At 43.2% G+C, this 11,548-nt stretch overlaps 2 protein-coding genes across 2 annotated transcripts in view; one reads left to right on the forward strand and one right to left on the reverse strand.

The window, feature by feature from the left end:
• LOC147999213 (disks large homolog 5-like) overlaps window positions 1-11,548 on the forward strand; it is a 100,283-nt gene that overhangs the window by 59,673 nt on the left and 29,062 nt on the right. The gene's annotated exons all lie outside the window — the stretch shown is intronic.
• Window positions 2,115-6,418, reverse strand: LOC147999215 (disks large homolog 5-like). Its single transcript, XM_087596450.1, has 5 exons — window positions 6,288-6,418; window positions 5,085-5,244; window positions 3,747-3,890; window positions 2,952-3,114; window positions 2,115-2,607 (listed from the first exon to the last, which is right to left on the reverse strand). The coding sequence occupies exons 1-5, from the start codon at window positions 6,367-6,369 to the stop codon at window positions 2,578-2,580; spliced, it is 579 nt and encodes a 192-aa protein (XP_087452576.1). The 5' UTR covers window positions 6,370-6,418; the 3' UTR covers window positions 2,115-2,577.

Raw genomic sequence — 11,548 nt, forward strand, 5'->3', positions numbered from 1 at the left:
CTGCCCTGCCCTGCCCTGCCCTGCCCTGCTCCAATGCACTGCCCCAATGCCCTGCCCTGCCCGGCCCAATGCCCTGCCCAATGCCCTGCCCTGCCCTGCCCCAATGCCCTGCTGTGCCCTGCCCCAAACCCCTGCCCTGCCCCAAACCCCTGCCCTGCCCCAATACCCTGCCCCAGTGCTCTGCCCTCCCCTGCCCTGCCACAATCCCCTGCCCTACCCTGCCCTGCCCCAATCCCTTGCCCTGCCCTGCCCTGCCCTCACTCAGCTGACATTGTGGACATCTCAAGAAAGTCAGTGGACAATGGCTGACACACTTGTCTGAAGACTGGAAATGTTTCTCGATCTTGGAGAGGAAAGAAGGACCCTCCACCTACACTTTCCTCTAAGGAAGTTTATTCAGGTGAGGGATGACAGGGACTGTTTTGTCTCATGTCACACATGTCAGTAGAAAATATCCTAGGTATTGGATGGCGCTGTTAGCATTAACAGAACAAAGCCCATAGTGTTGGGAAGGATAATACATTATGAGTAGGATTAGAAAACCCCAAGCCTCTTCCAGGTCCTAAGAGGGCAAAAAATAGCACCAAACATAGCATTAATGTGATAGGTTGGTTAAATCTAGTTACTAGGTTCTAGTGTGATACCTATGACCCTTTTTGTGTCATGGTCAGCTTATAATGACTAGAGGACCTAAGCTTGAGAGTCACCAATGCCTCTCCCTTGCTTCTCCAGCTGCTGAGCATTGAAAAGCCCTAATGAGACAGCATCTGTTTGCAGACATACTGGATTATTCTTCTTCACTTTATCGCTCTGAGTCACCTCCACTCTCAGTAAGTCAGTTTAATTCCATAAATTGGAAATGAGTCCCGTGGAATATATACTTTCTCAATACAATCACAGATTTCCATGTAAAAGGTGAAACATGAACTGTCCCACCTAAGCTCTGGGCTTGCACAGACGTGCTATGCAAAAGAAACATGTGGTCACAGCTGCAGTCTGCATTCACTATGGATGCTCTTGAGGTCCTCCCTGACCTGCATAGATTAAGATAATTATCTTGCTTTCTATCAAAAGAATTCATTATGCCAAGTTGGCCTGTAGAAGGAGGCTAGTCTCTTCAGTATTTTATCAGATGTGCTTAATGTATATAATCATCGATAGTAAGTGAAAGATCTGTTTGGAATTGAAACTGAGTGATGCTGGAGGATGATCCTGAATGCACAATGAGCAGTGGAGGCACCAGAGCCCGGTGTGGATGCCTAGCAGCCTACCACATTGAGCAGGCACCGCTCAACCACCTGTACATACACATCTCCTGAGATCTCTCTCCTTAATGGGAGATGATGGCGTCCATCTAGTATAGCACATGCCCTGGAAGGACAAAAGCCACCTGCAGGAGCTGTGGTGATGACTCCCAGGTTAGGGAATCTGCTGCTCTCTCAGAAGAACCACGTGGTCCCTAACAATCATCTACAGTGGGGAATGCTATTCCCTCTTTTGGATCATGAGGGAAATGCACTGAGGAGTGGACCAGACATACATTTGAAAAAAAAAGATCCATTGAGTTAAATGATAAAAATAAATATAATCAGCAACAATAAAAAACACAGCATATGAATGATCAAGTGAAACAGCACCTATAAAAACCTATTTCCCAAAATGACGTTAATGGTCATTATCTTTGTGGTTTAATACTAATGCTGTATTGTAAGAAAAACTGAGGCACATGGTTCTCAATTAGGATTATTCTATATTCCTTTGTGAAAGTTGTCATTTTTTCTGCAGCTCTACAGGCATGAGTGTGTGTTACTCAATATCTGGTGCACACAGTCAATAAGGAATGTGTGTTGTAGACTGATATAGTTAGGATGAGAAGAATACATGACAGCATGGATACAGTATGTCAGTGATTACATCATAAAGTGTGTGTCCATAAAAAAAGTCACATTATCCACACAAAAGACACTATCACTTTGTGTACCCCTTGGTGGCTTTGAATTCCCTGTTTACCCATGCTGCCTGGTCCATGCAAAGATCCATATCCAGCTGTCAGTTCTAAGTCTACAGGAGGGGAAAGGACCCTTGAATAAGATGGTCTTAAGAGTCAAGAGTTTCAAATCAATTTTTATTCATAAGGAGTACAATTTACAAAAAACAGGAATAAAATGAATACCTAAAATGGTATAAAATGAAAAACAGTAACAAGAATATATAACTATGAAATAACAAAAAGAAAACTTCAATGAAAATCATAACCAAAAACATTTCTTAACAGCATTTTCTTAATGAACATTTAGAAACACAGTTGTAGTGCTGTTTCTCCTCTAGGACGTGAGATGTCAAGGCAGTCCCCTCAGTTGTCTCTCAAATGGTGTTGTCGGTATGAGAGAGGAGAAAGACCTCAACCAGACAGGCTGGCATACGGATACATAAATGTAGGGTCTCTATACATTGAGGAAATTATCTGAGAAGAAGAATATTCACCCACAAAAAGTCTTTGACTGTGAGGATTGTCGTCACAGGGAACTCCTGAGAGAGAAACTCATTCTACAGGGGGCTGTCTTCCTGGGATCCGTCCTATTCCATGTCTCCTGCAGTTCCTGAGACCTGGGAGAAGAAGGCAGCTATTAAGACACGGATGTGGTGGGGACATGCATACCAGCTGTCAAGTTGCTGCCTTCAGTCATGTGATATGTTATTCCTCTGTCACCATTTCTGGATTGCAGTTTCAAAAAGGGCAGAGAAGTATAATTGCCCATAATTCAGTTTCTGAAGAGTGGTTAACATCCCAGAATACTTGTGCATAGACAGAGCAATGAATAACTCTATCACATGAGGTGGGTGACTGACTGGGTGTGGGGAGATTAGAAAGGTGATAGGGGAAGCAAAGATGTATCCAATAGGCAAATGGTATCAGACATTGTTAATCTGACTCAGCTGCTTGTTCCTACCACATTTTGCTGGGTCTGGAGGTTGCTGGTCTTCTCCTGTTCGTCTTCATCATTCGGGTTCAACTCAAACAAATATCGCTGTAACTCCTTGCACTCCTGCTTCAATGTGACCAACTTCTTCTTCATACATGCCTGGTCCATCAGGAGCCGGCTGTGCAGGTTGCTGGAAACACACTCTGCATAGTAAGATCCTGAAGCCTCTTCCTCCCATTCCAACTGCCAAATCCCACAAACTCCACCAGGACCCAGATTCCCATAAAGACTTCGTAGAATACATCTCCATACATGTAAGGCTGCTGCACAAACAGCAAACGGCCAATCCAGGGAAGAATAAATTGTTTCTGTGACCCAAGCACCAATAAGAGTCCATGTCTCTCCAAAAGAACAAGGGATCTACAACTATCCATGAAAGCCCAATGCATCGGGGCAACATCAATTAGTAGGCAGTAAACAACCACAAGAGGACAGTAGAACCAAGGGAGGTCATGCTAACCATGTGGTCCACACATTCAGCTTTGTTAAACCTGGTATGACCCCAGAGGCCCAGGTCGGCCTAATAACACTCTGATGCCTGAATCAGTATAGATCTATCCAGAGCCTTCTAAAGATGCATTGACACTGTGGTGAGAAGTCACAGTCTCTTATGGAACTGAAACTGAGTCCAAAAGACCCACGGCACAGTGATATTTAAACAGCAGAAGACATGGACCCAGAGCTGCAGGCTCTCCAGTCCAGAACAAAGAGAAGCAGCAATGGATATTCCACAAGTGATGGGCCCTTCTGACCAGTACTTACCGATAGAAGTTAATCTCCTTCTTGAGCTCCTGAAATTTCTCACGATGTTCAATGTTCTTTGTGTCTAAGTTGTGCAGTAATGACATGACCTGTTTCTCCTTTATCTTCAAGTTTTCATAAAATGGATTTGGCCTGAAGTACGGGCTGGCCCCAGGAAGATAGAACCCAATGAACATCGAGGTTTAGGATTATATGAACTCAGGCTGCGTCCTGTACTACCCCAGCCCTGGAAGGACACTTTCTGAATTCTACATATTTGGATCTTCTTCAGCTTCAGAAACTTGGAATTGTGTGCCCAGGATAACAGAAGCTAAGCACCCAGATAAAGGGTTCCCTGGCTCACTTTTTTCAATCAGGAGGGCTGGATCTGCATTCAAACCTGTTATGCTGTCAAGAGCCTAGGCCATAGAGCTTACCCAACCACACACACACACACACACACACACACACACACACACACACACTTCCAGAAACCTCTGATTTCATTTTTCCTGTTTTGACAAGTGGAATGCTACAAGCCGAATAACTAATATTCTAGAGGCAGACAGTACACATAATTCTGGAGATGAGACCAGATATTGCCACAAACTTATAATCTGCCCAAGGCATACAAATGTATAGACAAATGTGACCACACAGGCAAAGAACTGTGCTGTTGAAAGTGGGGCTTCCAAAATAAAGCACTCACACCTCCATGAAACTATTATACAGGTAAATCCTGAGGTCAAAAAACAGACCCCTAAATTCCAAGGGTGGAGGGACACAGAAACATATAAAAGTTGTGCATATGCATGCAGACCTGTGCACACACAGACACACAAACTGGGACACACCCACAAGAAAAGGAAAGTAAACAGACTCAGAGAATGAGAAAGAGAGACAAATATGGAAAGAGCACAATGAGAATCAGTAGAAATGTATGCACCATTACTGTCTCGGAATTTAAGGCACAGAGACAAGAAGGAACAGGCCTGAGCCTCAGGACTTCTAGTTAAGCATTGATATGAACACTGTGGGACCTGTCACCTAAGGGTGCTGCCATGAGATGATAGCATTCAGTCACCTTCCTAGCAAGTACAAACACTCTCCATAAACTCACAGCACCTAGAACCTTGCAAAGCTACCACCTGTCAAGGGCTTTCCAATTGTACACTGGGAACTCATGCCCAAGTGACTTTATCCCTGAAATCTTCACTCAGATCACAAGTTCAGATTTTCAACAGGTGGAATCAGAGGGTCCATTTCCAAACTCACTCCTCAGTAAGGGTCAGGTTCTGCATCTCCTCTCTATGGGAGATGAGGTTTAGAACAAGGTCCTTTTCTTGGAGCAATGCATACCTCTTGCTCATGGATCCACCTGTCACATAAAGGAGGCGATCTGTCAGCTCATTTCTCTCCTTGGTAGTTAGCTCCAGTTCTCTATTCAGCCTCTCCTCTTCCTCATTTGCCTGCACCTTGTTTTGGACATTTTCAGGGGATGACGTCTGTCTGCAGGCCTCTGTAAGTAGAAGAATACAAGTGAACCCGCATGGGGCGAATGCATAGAGCATACACAGACCACAGTGTCGCCCAAACAGGAGAACATGCTTGGAAGCCAGTGTCACTGCAAGGAGTTTGGTCTATGTGTAAGAGGCATCCTAAGTGGATCACAGTTACCCCACTACTATATACAGACCAAGAGATGTGAGCAGCCAGGTGTTCCCTATGCCCAACCACACAGGCTTACAAGTACCAGAAAGATGCATTCTCCAGGATTATTATCAGGTACGCAGGCTACAACCTGGTTTCAGAAGTCAGATCATCAATTCAGCATCCACAATGACTTGATTGATCAGGGATACTCAGATATCCTACACTGTTACGCTAGTCCAATGACTTTGCATTAAAAAGTCATATAGGGGGAGGACATGGTCAACAGACTTATTAATTCCCCCTACAGAAATGACAAATGCCCCAGAAGTGCCAATAGGTTACAAGCTCTTTCTCTACCTGCTCCGTATAGTTGGCTACTGTAGAAAAATATCTGCCACACAGAACCTCTAATATATGAAGGTAAGATTGGCCCCGTCAGCCAGAGGTAGTCAAAGGAGTTCTAAGAATATAAGGTCATGGCCAGGAGCACAGTTCTCTCCCTCTTACTACTGTCAGATAGTCACTGAATTTAAAGAAGCAATGAAAGTGAAGTACATTGATGCCCTGTTTAATTCAGAAAAGTTATACCCTCCACGACTACTTATGGTGTTATTATATCAATTTAACATACCGAATGCAGTGTAAAAGTAAAGACTAGAAGTTCACCCAATAATAGCATAGGCACTGCCATATCCTCCATGTGGTTATGGAGAAACTAATGATGTGAAAACCTTGACTTTCAGGAATTGTGATAATCATGGAATTCAATATCTGTGGAGATGTTCCAGTGGTTGTGGCCCATTACTAAAAAGGCCAGCGGAAGACCCCCACACACACCCCTGACAGGAAGCTCAACATACACTGCCCAGAACTTACTCCACATTCCCCATGTCCTGTGTCCATCATTACCTTTAGGTTTCGTTTGCTTCACTCTAGACTCTTCTCTATCAACATCAACTCTCCCAAAGCGCCTACAAAGACGGGCAAACATGTCTGTGGATATATCCTTTGGACACTAAGAGAAAAAGTAGGGAATTGGTTGTCACAACGGTACTGGTGACATCACAGGGATTCCAAGGTCTCTCTAGGAGACAATAGAATGTCCACGAAGGGACGGCTGATGTCACGGAGAACAGACTTTGCCTCCTTGCTAATGTTCTCCCTGTACTGAGCAAAAGCTGATGGACCCTTTTCAGGGGACTTCCTTGTGGCATAGCCACTGAGCACCACATGCTTCCAAAGCCAAATTTGGCTCTAGGCTTGATTGGAAAAACCTAAGTCATTGCTATGTATCTAAATGAGTGCTTCCTCCCCAATCCCTGCACAGAAATGTTTCATCCTACCTCAAATTCTCCTCAGTCAGCAATATTACCCATTAAAGATTACTGAGAAATCACACCAGTTCCTATAAGTAGCCAAAGAGGTCTCCTGTCTCATCATGTGCAGGTGCATGAAATCACACCCAGAAATAGCCTGTAGGGTAGGTTGCAATGTGGGTGTGTGTTATAGGTACAACCTGAAGCTTTGTGCTTAACATTTGACAGTTGCCACCAGATTCCTTAGGAGATAGAATTGCATTCATTATGGTCCTGGCAACAATGTGGTGATCTGTTAGCAGAGGAAACTGAAATATTGGATCCACCAGTGAATGCACCCTCAGGCTGAGTGTGGGGCTCTCCTCTTTGCACTTAAGTTACCAAAGTAGAATTGCTTACAGTCCTCTCTAAGCTATAACGTGTGATTTCATCTGAAAAATAAAATAGTCAGCAGATGTGGGGGGGGGGATGCAGCCAAAGGAGTAGGACAAGCCTAGAGACATAACTCAGTGGACAGAGTAAGAAACAAGCATCTTTACTCCTGTTTCATGGATTACCCCACAAAACTCAAACGCATCTATCCTACTAAAAAAAAAAAATACAGTTATTTTATTGAATGCATACACTAATACTGTTTACAGTATTAGTAGCAAAGCTCAGATTTTGGGGGCAGATCCATGACTTGAACTATCTTCCTGACAACATATAAAACAATAAATAAATAAATAAATAAATAAATAAATAAATAAATAAGAAAAAAACAGAAAAATAAAAAACACAAAAAGCACAAGCCTCTCATGTGAAGTTACAGAAGAGTGATCCAGTGGTCACTTCTGACCAGGCCATTTTAGCTATGACAGTGCATAGTGACCCTTAATTTGATGGGTCCTATATACAGCTTTGTGCAATATTGTCATTTTAACAAACCTCATCCAGAACATACATAACGACACAGGATATGATTGCCATGTCCTTGCTGTGTATCAAGTTATTTTTCTGTGTCCTTGATTGTCAGGCATATTACAGCAACAATCTGAGATGGCTGGTAGACTTGGAAGAAAGTGGATATGAAAGATCCCCGTTTGATATCAGTACAGCCATTTCTTACGAATGAGAATCTTTTAAGCTGGCCCTCGCTTAGCCCCTACACATTAGACAATAGAACAGAAAGTACAGAAAGCACATTCCCACCCACTCCCTAGGAAGCTGCCTGACCATAAGAACAGAGGGTATAGAACATATTTACTGCAGGGCAATTACAAGACAGGAAACATCTCTGGGAAGCTGACTGACCACTATAGAAGTGAGATGTCCTTGGTACTGAATGCAGCTGTGCTATAGGCTGACATAGCTATAGCCTTGTCCTGGGAACTCCAGAAGAGAAACACCTGCCAAGACAGATATCCTTGGTCCTTGTCCTGGGAACCCCAGGATAAGAAAACATATATCAAGTCAGACGTCCTTCATACTGAAATACCTGCATTGATGTGGTTAAGACCTTATCCCAGGAATTCCAGGATGAGAAACATCTGCCTAGTTAACCTTGGCACCGAAATACCTGAGGTAATGAAATTGTGTAATCTTAACTGACTATTTAAGCTGTATATTTCTGTTGTTTGAGCCTCCTCACATCCCTCCTGCGTGAGGACCGTGTCGAGCCCCAGTGCATTGGTGTCCCAAAGTAAACCTCTTGTTTTTACATCAAGACTGAGTCCTGTGTGTTCATGGGGTGGTGATTGTCCTCAGGACTGGAGCGAGAGTCTCCTCTCTCTGAGGGTCTTTCAGATAAAGCTATAGTTGTGGGTTACACACCTCAGCTCTCATTGGCTAATGCTGTCCTCACAGTCCTTGGAGGCCCCTTTGTAAGACTACCTGTTGGAAAGTGGAAGCAGCTTTATTTGAGCTCAAAGTGAACCTGACGAGCAACGTAGAGAACAAGATGGGGTAATTGAGACCCTGTCTAAAACCAGCACTGAAACCCACCCTCCATTCAAAGCATCATCTACCAATTCTTGAATTTTTACCATTCTCTGCCAACCAGTCTTTCATTCAGGAAAGGTAGAAAAGAACTGGAAATGATCTTTGTATTCTAAGGACCTCGATCTGTCTTTCCTTAGGTCCACGTTAAGAACAAATGAAATGGGTATCACCATCTGAATAACTTAATATTACCTACTCAGCATTTCTAGCCTAATACTGTGCCTATGGCAGTCTCAAGCTTCCCTGAGTGTTGCTGCCCTAGCAAGAAGAATGAAGAACTGAGGTCAAACCCCAGTGAACCTTTCAAGGGGTTAGAAGAAAGCCATCAGAGATACTGCACTTCTTTGTCCTTAGATTAAATCAAGATGATACAACGTGAATCTATTGGGCTATTCAACCACACATCTTCCTCACAACCCCACCTATCTGAGTTCATTGCTTGGCAGAATTCATGCCCCACCATCCTAGATATTTCTTGATTCATTGCTGCCAAGGGCCAGGTTTCCTGAGTTTTGTTTTTTATAGAATTGGGTGTAGTCAATCATAGTTGCCCTCTGTAAGAAATGACAAATATCTATAATAACTGACCACACTGTACTTGTGTATACAAGTACAGTAGTGGAAAATTCAGCATAACTGAGGAGTGGGAAATCACCCCTGTGTCCTGGCCTTTCTCTGCCCATATCACAGCTCACAGGCGGCTGGGGCAAACCTTGAGTTCCTCTGTAGAAACAGAGTGACGTTGAATGGACACTGAGCAGGCAGAGCAACACAGCTGAGGCAACTCAATTCCAGCAACAAATGCATTATGTGTTTCCCATCTTAACAGCTCCTTTTGAGGACTTGTCCCCACACCTAGCTTAAACACAGCAATTTTCATACATGCCCGCCTGCTATTTCATATTGTTGCTGTAATACGCCTCCACATCATAGATTTCAAAAAAGAAAGAAAATAAACCTGACACTGAGAAGGGTGAAGCTTGTCAACATCTAGTGCATTGGGGGCCCAGGTACGGTCACAAATAACCAGGACACAGAGGATGCAGAGCAAAGGCAGATGCAACTGCATGCAGCTGCAAGTTTATTAACCCTTATATAGGCATGAATATGGATTACCTAACTTTCCCTTTTGGCAAGATATAATAAGATCGTTATTCCCATGATACCAGGAACGACTGAGGCAAGACTAGGCAAAGAAGTGAGACTAAGCAAAGGCTTCTCCTTAAAATATCTGTATAGCAAATCACCCCTCTTCCTAGCATCACAATATACTTGTCATAACCCAGAGAGCATGAGAGCCGCTTCCACAAAAAACAGACACAGTACAGCATAGTGTAAGGTAAAGTGAGAAAAACATTTTCTTCTCAAGGGCAGCGTTCCAGCCCCTGCTTGCATCTCTCAGCCGTCTTTCCTTGATCCTGTCTGGGAAGTGTCTCTCAGTGACTCCTCAATTTCTCTCTTTGTCCTTTTGTTTTAAATGTAACACTTTCTATAACATAGCTAAATGTCCTTGAAGGGGTTTAATCATGCAAAAAGAAAGCAATATAATATATAATGTATGCAACCTTTAATGAGTGTATCTATTTTCTTAGGGGTATTTTTCAGATACCTTCCCAGATCTGGATTTAACTTTGGTAATTGTTATCTGTCTACAAAATCAACAATATCGAATAAATATTCCAGTGTTCTGGCGTAAAGTCCTCGGGAGTAAGAACTAATGATTTTGGAATTTGCTCGGTTTCTATTCTTATGTCCCTCATTTCATTTCTGATTTTTAATTCATGTATTGTCTCTCTTCTGCATTGTTAGTTTGAGGAAGGGGTTGTCTCTCTTGTGGATCTTCTCAAAAAAAAAAAAAGAGGAAGAAAAGAAAAAGACAGCTCTTGCTTTCCTTGACTTTGCATTTTTCTCTTTGTTTCTAAAGGCTTGTTTTCAACCCTGAGTTTATTGCCCTTCATCAGATCCCACCAGACTCTCTATGGGATGAGGTTTTGCCTCCTCTTGGTAACAGCAGCATGGAATAAATGAAGCTTCTGCTGATCTCTGTTGTGGTGTTGCACATCACAATCTCACCGAAAACCATGCATAGCCTGGTTTTAGGCTCTATTAAAGCGGCCCACTATTTCAGTGTTCCCTGCAAGGTGCCATGGAACGGTAGTAACATAATTCTGCATGCACATCGACAGGTTTCTCCACGGTCTTCTGGGTCATTTGATAATAATTTATAGTGAGTTCATGGATGAAAACACACACACACAAACACACACACACACACTTTACTTACATGGTGCAAATTCTTTGCACACCAAAAATAAAGTGAGCGTTACTGAAAATGCACCAATAATGGAATCGATGCAGGGAGCAGTGGGGAAGTTGGGGCTTAGAGTTACTTAAAAGACCGATGCAGATTCTCCTTCTATTGGAGGAGAAACTTGAGAGACAATGTGGTTCTTTATTTTCTTTCTCTAGAGCACACAGGACTAGGGTGGCAGCTAGGGCTTTGAGTGTGTTTGGCAAGTACTGTAGCACTGAATGAAATCCTAGGGCTGGAACCCCATTAATCATCTACAACAATTACAGGGCAGGCTGGATGACGACACTCAGCTGACAATGTGGACATCTCAGGACAGTCACTGGACAATGGCTGACACACTTGTCTGAAGACTGGAAATGTTTCTCGATCTTGGAGAGGAAAGAAGGACCCTCCAACTACACTGAACTCTAAGGAAGTTTATTCAGGTGAGGGATGACAGGGACTGTTTTGTCTCACGTCACACATGTCAGTAGAAAATATCCTAGGTATTGGATGGCGCTGTTAGCATTAACAGAACAAAGCCCATAGTGTTGGGAAGATTAATAAATTATGAGTAGGAT

The sequence above is a fragment of the Rattus norvegicus genome, chromosome 19 (assembly GCF_021556685.1).
Source record: "Rattus norvegicus strain SHRSP/BbbUtx chromosome 19, alternate assembly SHRSP_T2T, whole genome shotgun sequence".
Classification (NCBI taxonomy): domain Eukaryota; kingdom Metazoa; phylum Chordata; class Mammalia; order Rodentia; family Muridae; genus Rattus; species Rattus norvegicus.

What these genes read in the sequence shown, in the direction of transcription:
- LOC147999215 (XM_087596450.1), bottom strand. Translation starts at nt 6,369, where the DNA reads ATGTTTGCCCGTCTTTGTAGGCGCTTTGGGAGAGTTGATGTTGATAGA. An exon ending in GGTGGATCCATGAGCAAGAG is followed by an intron (nt 3,891 to 5,084) that starts GTATGCATTGCT and finishes TCCTGGGGCCAG; the next exon opens with CCCGTACTTCAGGCCAAATC. An exon ending in AAGGAGATTAACTTCTATCG is followed by an intron (nt 3,115 to 3,746) that starts GTAAGTACTGGT and finishes GTGTGTTTCCAG; the next exon opens with CAACCTGCACAGCCGGCTCC.